The 12,317-nt window shown below is 40.4% G+C and overlaps 2 protein-coding genes across 3 annotated transcripts in view; one reads left to right on the top strand and one right to left on the bottom strand.

Annotated features, from left to right (window-relative positions):
• LOC104948395 (uncharacterized) overlaps positions 1–370 on the top strand; it is a 19,339-nt gene extending 18,969 nt beyond the window's left edge. For both annotated transcript variants that reach the window (XM_010774591.1, XM_010774590.1), the window contains exon 8: positions 359–370. The gene's annotated coding sequence lies outside the window, so the exon portion shown is untranslated. The remainder of the gene's footprint in view (positions 1–358) is intronic.
• A 1,614-nt stretch (positions 371–1,984) lies between these two features.
• Positions 1,985–4,377, bottom strand: LOC104948399 (uncharacterized). Its single transcript, XM_010774594.1, has 4 exons — positions 3,979–4,377; positions 3,693–3,788; positions 2,326–2,399; positions 1,985–2,126 (listed from the first exon to the last, which is right to left on the bottom strand). The coding sequence occupies exons 1-4, from the start codon at positions 4,315–4,317 to the stop codon at positions 1,985–1,987; spliced, it is 651 nt and encodes a 216-aa protein (XP_010772896.1). The 5' UTR covers positions 4,318–4,377.
• Positions 4,378–12,317: the final 7,940 nt, after the last annotated feature.

The raw sequence follows: 12,317 nt of genomic DNA, 5'->3' as shown, positions 1-12,317 counted from the left end.
AAATAAGCTAGATACAAACACATATACAAGTTTTAAATACATAATACTCACTTTCCACAGGGAATGAATCATATGGGGTTCCACCTAAAGAGTTAATCTTCTCTAATATTCCAATTCGTAATTTGGTTCAGACTTTCCTGAACTGAGACACACACAAAAAAAAACATTTGATTAAAAATCTATACCACATTATTTGTACATAGAGGGGTACTTTTCCCAAAGCTTCTAAATCATTACGAGCCATAGTGCTGTTACAAAAATAAATACAACAGATGCACAGAGGTTGTTTAACACACACCAAGCAACATTAAATAATTACATGATATTATAAAATAAAATAAAAAAGTACTTACCAGAGTTTTTCAAGATCAGATACAGGTCAAGAAAACGCAGAGAGGAAGTATGGTGCTGGCTCATTAGCCCTCTCACTCTTCTTAGAATTATCCTGTGCATTTTTAAAGTTGAACTCCTATCCCCTTATAAACCAAAATAACAATAGCCCTTAATTAACACTAATCATTTTAAAAACCTTAAATATAATTTAGAGAGGACAACTAAAGTGTAAGGTGACTGTTTTAAACTAATTCCATCACATATATATCTTATTTTAACCTTATAATGTATTTACTTTAAAGAGTCCTCTCCTGCTGATATTCAGTTATGTGTCTGCATATGGTATCTCTGCTTTAAAGAGTCCTTTGTCCAGGTGATTAACGATGCTTCTTTTTTCCCATCACAGAGTGAAAATCTGCCCTTGCGTTGATCTTCAGTAGAAAAAGCCTTGTATGTTTGTAAATGAATAATTTAATTTCCCTTCAAACTCTTAATTCTATGTATTTTAAGTGTTTACAGCCTTTCTTGGTTCTGATCTGCCCCACTGGATCCGCCCTGGAGTGAATGGAGCAGAAACACATTTTTAAAAACTTCTCTTTTTTGCACACAGCAAAATTATAATATTACCCCTATACACCCTCACACAACTTCATATTGGGCTTCCCTATAGTTGTGTGAAGTAAATAAACAATAAAAAAGACAATATCAAGGGGTCATTAAGATCTTTTAAAATTATTATTACCCTCTTCAAAGAGACCCCCATGTCGTTAATAAAGTACTTAAACATTAGTTCACAAGCCATACAACTTAAGAGAACATCCTTAGTTATCACCAATCATATTAAAAACCTAAATAAGATCTTTTTAAATTAATATGAATACCCTCTTCACAAAAAAAGACTTCCTTGTAGTTAAAAGTCTCACAAAACTTAAACAGAGACATCATTAGCAAGCACAAATCATTTAAAAAAAAACCTAAATCAAATTTAGAGAGGACAATAACGTTTTTAGGTGTCTTAGTGAGTGAAAATTAATGGCTGTTTTATTTAGTTTGAGCGTATTTATTTTTTAAAAACTAACTCCATCCCTTCGCTTCTGACTCTGTCTTAATCAACATATAGATTAACATCCAAGGCTTATAACACCTCAACCCTCACATCACAGGACAACTCCAACGTGTGTGTGTGTGTGTGTGTGTGTGTGTGTGTGTGTGTGTGTGTGTGTGTGTACATACATACGTAGTATAGACATTTAGTGTTTTTGTATGAGTCTACCAGACTGACTGTGGGTGTGTCTGCTCTGATTAGATGATGTCACTCAGGTGTGTCTGCCCCAATCTGCCCGGCAACACCACGATAACAAACTGCAGCACTGAGTCGCATTACGAATGCACTAATGATTATATCTGACAATTTTGCCACCTGTTCGAAAGCTATGGCTCCGATCAAAAACATTACCAGAGCTTGAGCATCAGGGTCTGGGTCCTCATGGTCCTCATGGTCATCAGGAGTGGAGTGCACCAGCTGGGCGTAAGCTGGTCGTAACTCTACGTCCGACCTAGAACCGAAGGTTAAGACCAAACTAAAGTTATGACTAGTGCACCACTTAGACTTAAAGAGCTTACGAAATGCTTTTAGCACCTGTTAGTGGGCTTAGTATATGATAGAGGTTGCATTTGTATTGTGAAATGTGCCATATGTTTTTTTTATNACAGTGTATTGGAGTTGTCCTGTCCTGGTTTTGGCATGCTTCCTGCCAGAGTTCTCATTGTAGTGCAGTGCTGCTAGGATCAACCTACAAAATAAATACATTTATTGTATAGAGAGAGAAAGAGAGAGAGATTTCATAGGGATTTTAGCGTTTGCAGGCCATTTACATGCACACAAACCCATAGATCTCACTACAGGAGAGGGGAAACCCCCAAAAAAGAAGAACTTGGCAAATAGATACTTTGGAACAACCAACATTGATTCGAACTTGCTGTCCAGCTGACCTGAAACGTGGTCGTGCCTGCATGGACTTGTGGTGTATTCGTGGAGGGGGGTCCGTTTGCACATCAATTTCATTCTGAAATGTACAAAACACAGCACAACTTTACAAATACATTTTTGAAACTAGCTTGAAATTGTATTGAAAGTGTTACAGGCTTGGCCTGTCACTTCAAGAGTAGCAGCCGCAAGGGGTTGTGGGTTTTGGAGTCTGTGTGTGTGTAAAATGTGATGGCCAAGGCGAAGTGCGAAGGTATGAAGAGAGATACGAAAGCATGGGCGGACTGGGACACAAATTCAGCCCGGGACGTTCAGACGCACCGGCCCACGCGTGCGGACCACCCTTGTAGCCTACAGATAAATTATACATCCATGCTAATATACTGTTATGGCTAGATTCCCCAGAGTCAAGCCATAACTGCAGCTGTCTCACTTTCCTCAGGGTCAACTGCATAAGAAGAACATCAGCAATCAATTAAATTACCAATATTATATCAATATCAAAATTCGGAAAGGAACTGCTTGTCTAATTCAGGCCTATAAAATAAATGCAATAGTGAATTGGCCACAAATCTCTGTCCTTATTATTTAATATTATTGAATATTATTATTTAAAATGATAATATTATATAATTTAACTTGGAATATCATGAGCATATGACTATCCTAATGCATCTAACTTTATGCACAATATAATAGTCTGGCCAGCCCTGCAGCCCGTTCTAGGTTCTGATTGGCTCTCTAGGTTGGCATTCTAGCTTCTAACTGGCTGTCCAGGTTGTCAATCACAGCCGTGGGCAAATTATGCTAGTCGTAACATTGCTAAACTTTTTCATGACGGTTTTCTCAGGGAGCTTGTCTGATGAGTGGACCTCTGACGCAGGCCTCGCCCTCTCCCGGCCCAGCCCCTTCAGTTAATGTATTAGCCTACTTTCAAAAACATAAGATTGACAACCTATCAATAGCCCCGTAGTCTGTATTCTATCTATATGGCGCTGGTCTGTAGGCCTATCCAATACAGTGTCAATGTAACTGATTACTGTGAAGAACGTGAATACACGGAGGTTCTTCCCACGGCACCCGAAGCCCCGTTTTCATGCTTTTTCCCCTCGAAATGTCTGGGCAGCTGGTCACCGGCTGACAACAAGTCAGAAACCCGAAACTACGGTTTTACTACGGAGATACCGTTAGTAAATAAGGTAACACAAGTTTATACATAATATAATATCTAATAACATTCATAATACAACATGTGGTTGAATTGATTGAGAGAGCAATGCTATAAAATCAAACAATTAAATATATGAATTATGTACATACATGTGATGAAGATACAAATTGTATTTTTACACAGTCCGTTCTGTATACTTACTGGTGTAGACACAGCTTCCTCCCCAGTGTGGATGTCCAATAGATTGTCGCTATCCTCAGTTCTGTCAGTGGCTTCATTGAACAAAGTTTCCAATACCTATGTAATAATATTGAATTTTTCATAATTTGAAGCGGTTTTAGGATGAGGTATACTTTTACTATAAATGCTGTGGGCAAAGTGCATGCAATCATATATGGCATCATGACTTCATCAACTCATAAATGTGTGAGATTTGACATGTCATTTTGATTCAGGCTTTATGCTTAAAGCAAGTAGCGCGGCTTACCTTCGCTCTCTCCCTTTTGGCGAATGCATTTCGCCGTCTCTTTAGTGGAGGACTCTGCATCGGGGGACGTGTAGGAATCGGCGTGGTGGCTTGTGCTGGCATTTGGGGTCTTGGCAGTATTGTTGGAACAGCATCTTTGTTCAGTTTGAAATTCTTTTTTAATCCAATTTCCTTAGCGAGCATTGTGGACTGGTCGAAACACGATCTTTCAAAGTGCTGCCCACAAATTGTAGGTTTCATCGACCCCGGGTTACCTGGACCAGCAAAGTCCGCCCTCGTACGACGCACTTGTTTGGTCCATATACGCGACATTTGATAATTTTTTGGCCACAAAAACATCCCATAGCCAGATTTGGAGACGGCCCCACATCCCCATACCACACAGCGCTTGCCGATTATTCTTCACGTTTTGTTGTTGTGCATCCTTTGTTTTAATATTTGCCGCTTCAAGGCATTTAAACAATGGTGACTCAGCTGTGTTCTGCTCAGCTGTGTTCTACTCATGACGTCACCGCCGGAAATGACCGAAGTTGTTGTTTCCAGAGCTACGAACGATCGTTACTAACTGACAACATTTGTATGCTGTTATAATCGTGATTTATTAAAAAATACATCAATAATAAAAAAAACATATGGCACATTTCACAATACAAATGCAACCTCTATCATATACTAAGCCCACTAACAGGTGCTAAAAGCATTTCGTAAGCTCTTTAAGGAAATCTAATAGCTCATCTGTGCTTATTGTCAGGCAGGGGATGGTGATACACTTAATGAGGACCAGGCAGCTGAAACAGAAGGTGACAGGAGCCCCCACAGAGAGGAAGAAGAGACAGGTTTGTTTTGATAGGAACTGTGCCCCAAAGTATAAAAGTGTATGATTTGGAAAATGGAGTGTATACTAATAGTAATGTAATTATCATTTTTGTAATCTAATCAAAAATACTCTCTTTCCTCTTTCCACTCCTAGATGATGTCCCTCCATGAAGAAAGACGGCCTTGGACCAGATGTTCGGTGATTTCCTCCCTGCAAGATCACCAGTAAAGAAGACCACAAAGGAGAGAGCTAAGGAGGAAATCCTTAAAGTACAGGGAGAGGGATGCTTTAGGTTTTGAGTGGTGATGTGTTGCAGTGGTGGAAAAACAAGTGGAATCTTCCACTGCTCTTAACATTGGCAAAGAGCTAACCGTCCAGTCCCTGCAACAAGTGTACCCTTTGAACGAGTGTCGTTAGTAGTACAGCCGTGGACATAGTGACGCAAAGCACAGCTTGCTTCATCCTGATCATGGTTGATCAACTTTATATTCCCTTAAGAAAAAACCTGCAAGCTAGACATATAGTTAGTATAGGCTCAGTGAGGTGTTATGTCAGTGAGAGTGTTTTTTATTTTACAGCAGCCTGTGACTGCCAATAATAGTTAAAAATGTTATTAAGACATATTTTTGAAAGGTTATTTGTATTATTTATCAATACTGTTCATAATAGAAACCGCTGCCTTTCTGCTCACTGGTGAGTTAGCCTACTGAATGGAGTGTTTGGTACATCAGTCCTGGCCAGTCGTATGGCACACAATTGCTATATGTGACCCTGCTCTAATCATTTTTTTTTCAGTCACATTTGACCCTGAAACACATTTTGTGAGTTTTAATACCCTGTTGGAAAGATGAGATTCTTAGCCTTTCTAAATGATATCCAATATTGTCTTTGTCCTCTCAAATAATTAAGCAAAAATACGTCACTTTAGCATTTAATGAAATGTCATCGAACCATGATTTGAGAAAAGGCCTTCAAAGTTTGCAGTACTTTCTTAGTATTTATTCAGAAATGAAGCCATAACCATTCCAAAACGAATTCATACTAGAGCTGTTTGCACCAAAAACACCACATGGCTTATGCGCACACATCTATTCCCCATGTACATGGCCATGTGGCACCGACCCAGACCACATTGCACCACCCGTACTCACACGTGCACCCCGTACTCACACGTGCACGCCCGTACTCCACGTGCACACCCATACCCACGTGGCAGGCAATCAATCCAATATACACATTTTGGAAAAACACTATGAATACAATACTAAATGACACTGATTGCATGTTAACCTCTAACCAACATTAGAATCCATTTGGCCACAAAAAGGTTAATTTAGAGAAAGAGCAAGCCAACAGAACAGATAAATATAGCTACACAATATAAACAATACGCAAACAGAACCAACAGAGTAGCTAACAGTATAAAAAACAATTTGAAAATATATATTGTACAGCATGTTATAGGAAGAATGACATAGTGTTGATGTTTAGGCACTCTCACTCATTAGGATGAGGTGTTAAGGGTTTGGGGGGCAGGTGATGTCTTTGGTTTCCTCATGTGCCAGAACTTCTCCTGATCCTCTAAAAGATACCACTGCCGGTTTCATCCATCAAGCCCAGGGGGAGTCAGTTCAGTGGGACCTGCCTTCCTGGTCCAGTAAAAGCACCCCTGTGGCGTAGCCAGCATGAAGGATTCTTCTTCTTTCACCTTCAAACTACCTTGGCGTAGAGACCACTTCCAGGCTCGGCACCTGGTGAAGCGTAGGTGATGGTAATGCTCTTGATACCCGGAAGAGGCCCTCTGAAGCTGGGGCAAGGAAGTTTGTGCCAGTCGTCCTGTTTTGACGAAGGTCTCCCCCTGACTCATTGCCAACCAGCTGGGAAGTTGACTCGCAGTGACGGTACTGGACGCTGACAGCCTGGCTGATGTCCTTTCAGCAGGACACTGGTGTCGGCGGAACTGCTGCTTAAACAGGCCAAAAGCCACCAGTCAGGTGCAAATTTGGTGTGGCCAGCAATAAGAAAGTTGAGGGAGATAATGGTCTTCCATGGAGTCCCACCATGCACGGCCAAGCAAGGGGTACGCAGAGGAGGTATCTGCTTTTTGTTCTTGAGCGCAGCAGCAGTTGTTCACAGTGGGCAAGGTGAAGCATGTTTCTAGCCCACAGCATACTGGAGAAGAAGAAGTGGTGGAGGTAGGCAATGACAGGCCGACCCTTGCTGCTGCAATGAGCCTCATTATGAGTAGTTTACCTGCTGAGGACACTTCACAGCAGACACCAAACAGTCCACACTTCCCTGGGAACCATAAAGTAAAAATGGGCCCGGGCTGGAGAGGGGTCACTGGGGTATGTGAACCTTGTAACACCAGACAACAGATGCAATTAACTAATGAGTGATCTATACTCTAATTCTAAAAATTTACCGAATATCATATTGTTACATTCCAAACATTCTGGTTTATCACAGCATTCAATCACATTCACACTCCTCACCTGCTGTGCAATAGTCAAAGCTGTAGTGGGATGGTGATGTCTCTGCTACAGGGTTGGTTGGGTCCTAAATTTGATCACCCAGCTCTCTAGCTGTTTCTTTACAGCTGGCGACCTCCCTCCTGGTAAGGCTGACGCTCCACCCCCAACGCGTGCGAGGTGTCCTTCCTGCTTCCTGAGCTTCGCGACTTGACACAGTTCGGAAAGTTGGAGCTGCGGTAGATGCAATAGTTGTTTTTCTGACGAACCAACATAGGCTGCATAGGCCTCCCAATAATGACACTGGGAGCAGCTCCTTCCACAGCTTCCCACCTAAATGTGCTGTTGCCAGCAGCACGGTGACCTGGGAAGCAGACTTAGATTACTCATCTTATTTTCCTTGAGGTTCCTCCGTGTAAAACACCCAAAAAAAACAAATAAAATAAAAAAACCGACCCTTCTCCTGCATCTGAACCTTGTTATTTCACGCACCACAGGGGACTTGGCTCAGTTGTTGTAGATCACTGATGTCCGTCCTCTTAAACCCCTAGTCCAGGTCCAGCTTGAGCAGCTCTGACGTTGAGAATGAACAGATCATGTCCTGAATGTCTTCAAGGACAAACACCCTTTTGGTCACCACACGACCACACGGTCTCCATCCTTGGGGCCCAAGCCATGGTCCTTGTAGAACTTGAATGATGCCCTGTAGCTTGTCGTGGAGAAATTCTGGAATAGGTTTAAAACATCAGTCTTTGGATTGTTTTTTTATGGCTTTCTTAATGTATGCATTGTAGGAGATAGCATATAGTCGTTGTATGTTTTCATTATGTAAAATGCAGTGTATATATTATTATTTATTTATTTATGTATTACTATTGTGTAAATTCCTGCTTCTAATTAAGTTATTGCAAACTCAGTTCAAACTCATGCATGGCTTTATTACCACTTCAATTTGTAAAATAGTAAACACTGCCAAAAGTGAAGTAGCCTTTTCAAAATCAAACTGCACCATGTAGAAACTTGAAAGTCCTCCCCGGCAGATTTGTGCCCATCTAAGAAATAGGACGTTCTCTGCTGGTCCGTCCTTTTGGTGTCCTCTCTTTGCACAAGCGGTCCTCTTTGGAGAGGTTTAATGTTGGAGCTTATCTTTTCCAAGTAGCACCCAAAATGCTTTTCACTCTGGAAATCATATAAAACATTGCATAATGTGTTGGTTCAATCACTCATCACACATGCAATTAAATCTTTAAACGTGTTAACAGAACACACAGCCCCCCCCCACACACTTGCCTATAGATTATGTTAAACACACTATACACACATATTCTATCTATTATAGAAGGGTAGTAATAAGTACAGGCTAAGTCGGCAGTGACTCCAAGAGTAAACTGCTTCTCACATGAGAAATACATTTGTAGCTGCCTATCTCTGCACATCTTTAGATAATTAGGCTGGGGCCACATGGATTAAGGGTAAGCCAAAAAAATATGTCTCCCCCATGTGGCTAAAATTGTAGGGTTGAAACATTTATGAAAATGTTCACCACAATTATTGTTTAATGAGTAAATTAGCCAACTTTAAGTTGGAGGTGGTTAGGTGAGCATGTAATTTTAATTGTTGTTATTTTGTAACACTAACCCATACTCACACACACATCGTTACCACAGTCAAAGGTATTTAAAATATATAACGTTAACGTTACTTACCCATTAGTCATTTCATTCATTGGTCCGTCCTCTTGACCATCTCCTCCAGGGGTGGTAACGGGTAACAGGGAACTCCATCATTAAATGTACAGCTACACCTGTAGTCACCGGCCCTCTCAATCTCTNTTTCAAGTTTTTACACCTGCACTTCAACCCCTTAGTAGATTATTTTGTCTTGCCAGAACAGCAGCTTTTAACAGATATACTTCAATTTATGGTTTGGGTTAGACAAAATAATCTACTAAGGGGTTGAAGTGCAGGTGTAAAAACTTGAAAGTGAATAACAGATATTCAAAACAAGCAGGTAAACACACAAAGACAGGAAGTAAAAACAGACACGGAGTGAGAATCGTTTTCAAATTAAAACAGGTAACAGTATTTTGATGATACATTATATGCACATTCAATGTTGACATCAGAGGTACACAGGTACATATACAGAGCAAAAATACTAATACAAAAAAACTCAATTGAAATATTTGTCAAATACAAATGTGCTTTTGTTTGATTTCTTATTCATATTGCTTTTGATAGATTTCCCATATTGCTTGAATTCCAGGTAAAAGTGTCGGTTCATTTCTTCTTATGAATTTGAAATTGTCCCATAAATACAATTACTTGTTCAATTAAAAACAATATCTGTATCCAATCCATCATCTTTGCTTGGGTTACATCTTTCAAGATATTTATTTTCCTTTATTGAATACCGAAGACAGTAGGGGGGGTAAGGTTAGGACTTTGTTTAGCCTTTGTTCCACGTGAGCTGCGGGGGCGCCTGAGGCTCCGTCATTTAAACTCAGAGTTCACTTCTGGCTGCACACGGCACGCAAACCGTCAAAGTCCTGTTTGTTTGTGTGATAGATTTATCCTTTTTTTGACCTTTTTATGGGAAAAAACGTGGAGAAAATCCGGTTTGAAATTGATTGACAGGCACTTTTATACAGGAGCTGACAGCAGAAGTGAAGTGAGGACTCTGCAGAGTACTTCTGATGTGTGTGTGTGTGTGTGTGTGTGTGTGTGTGTGTGTGTGTGTGTGTGTGTGTGTGTGTGTGTGTGTGTGTGTGTGTGGTAACTGAATGGGATCCAGACTCTGCTGTTATCAGACACTCTACTACTGTTTAAAGTTGTATCAGTGAAGCTTGGTGAATCATTTACTCCCGTATCAACTGAACTCCAGAGAAGTCCAAGGCAGATTATCTGACAACCAACAGATAATGTTATCATTTGGTTTCTACATTGCTATGGCTTTAAAATGTTAAACCTTTAAAAGGATTCTTGACATTTAATCAGTAAATGAAAAATGTGCTGATGAGGTGAAAGAAGTTGTGTGTGATATGACTCAGTTGGTTGGAAATCAAATGTCCACGTTATCTTGAAGTAAAACAGATGAAGTCATGCTTAAAGTCTTCTGGTTCTTACTGAAGTGTATGTGTAGCCTGTTTGGTGCGGAGGACCCGCATTAGCCCAATATATTCTTCCAAAATCACCGGTTAAGTTATTTCAAATTCATTTCTCTATTTGCATTTTTAACTGACTCTGATTGGTGCATATTGTTGCAGCTGTGGAGTCAGTATTCAGACCTTTTTCTTAAGTTAAAGTACTAAAACCACACTTTAGGAAATACTACATTACAAGTTAAAGTATGTGAATGGATATGTGATGTGTATTTAAAATGTGTACTTAAGAACAAGTGAATTCAGATTTGATGAATATATTCAAATACATTTTGATAGAAACTCCAGGTCACAAAAGCAAGGCAGCGTCAGTCACACACAACCCTGTTTTTGACGTGGGCCGTGAAGGAGACTGGTGAAGCTCGTTGACTCATAACCAAAGTTAGGGCTGAAAAAACGTTACTCATCTGTGACAAAATAAAACTTAAGGTTTCCTCGCTGGCTTTTTCAAGGTCTGTGTAGCTTTCTCAGGAACTGGAACTACCCGAGGAGTCGTTATGAGACGTGTGCAGATCGTGGACATGACATCAGAGCCAACATGAATACAATCTTTCATCAGCAGCAGCTCCGGCTTCCTGTCAGGCTCTATAGAAGGTCGAGGGACGTTTCTGTGGATATTCTCTGACTTTACTGCTCTCTGGTGTGCAGCAGGAAACAGATGTGACCCCTCCCACCTGTCAGAGACCCCCCACCCTTCCCCTGACACACACACACACACACACACTCAAGTATTGTTCCAGCAGCAGTTTCCGCTGGCTTTCAGATGATCATTTTTCCACCTGAAACACTTTCAGATATATTTGATCAAAGAACAGTCATGCTGTTTACAGTGCTGAGTCGTTGACAATGACTCCCTGAACGCAACACACAATCTGAGGGCCATGTTGTGTTGTTTTAAGTGTTGAAGAAGATAAATAATAATAATCTCCTGGTTACCGTTATCTGCTATGCTGAATAAGCTTCAAAACTGCAGCTCATGTCTCAGAGTCACAGTTCCTGCAAAAAGGACAAACATTTGCTGATTCCAGATCAGTACATTTGAAGGTTTGATGATTTTCTTCGTAATGAATGTTAAAGAACTGAATATCTGTAGGTTTTGTACGGTTGGTTGGAAATAACTAAACATCTAAACATGTCACCTTCGATATTATAACAGCGCTTTTTAATTTTTTCCCAAATAATTCAACTCCTATCAATCAATTGTAAAAACGAGTCACTCCAGCAAAGGTCTAACTTCCGTTCTGATTGACACATTTGATCATTGTACATCAAATAGGATTTCACAGTCGTCCTGAAACATGATTCTGAACCCTCTGCCAGGTGGCGTGTTTAGTTAAAGTGGATCTATGTTTTTTTTAGCGTGAATTGAGTCCACAGGGGTAATGTCAGTTTGGCTGCAGATGTTTTCATTGGCTCTGAGCGTCACAACGCTTCAAACATCTGGCCGAGTAATTACAGATGCTGTTCATGTCTGTGCAGAGAGTCTGATCTGCTGCCATTATTAATGCGTCGGAATAACTCATCACAAAGTTATGTATCCTCATGCTTTTAGGATCTTTTGTGCTTTTAGAGTTCAGATAGTAATTGATTGACTGATTGATTGACAGATTGGTTTAGAAATTGGATTTTGCATCAGATGCTCCAGATAAAATAAAAACAGTATAAAGTACCTCAAAACTGAACCTAAGTACAGCACTTGTTACTTTGCAGCTAGGCGAAAACGTGTTAAAAAGCCCTATAATGTTAAAATTCGGGTTAGGCTGAAAGCTGGTTGGCTCTGTTGTGATTGGTTAACCTCTTAGAGATGTCCCGCCCCTTAGCCGATCACATACAATGTGTTGGAGCGCTAGTGTTTCGTAGTGATGTCACTGTGTGTTCCGGAAGTAAACAA

Source organism: Notothenia coriiceps, unplaced genomic scaffold (genome assembly GCF_000735185.1).
Source record: "Notothenia coriiceps isolate Sejong01 unplaced genomic scaffold, NC01 NC01_scaffold00014290, whole genome shotgun sequence".
NCBI lineage: Eukaryota > Metazoa > Chordata > Actinopteri > Perciformes > Nototheniidae > Notothenia > Notothenia coriiceps.
This window is presented reverse-complemented; position numbering and strand designations above follow the sequence as displayed.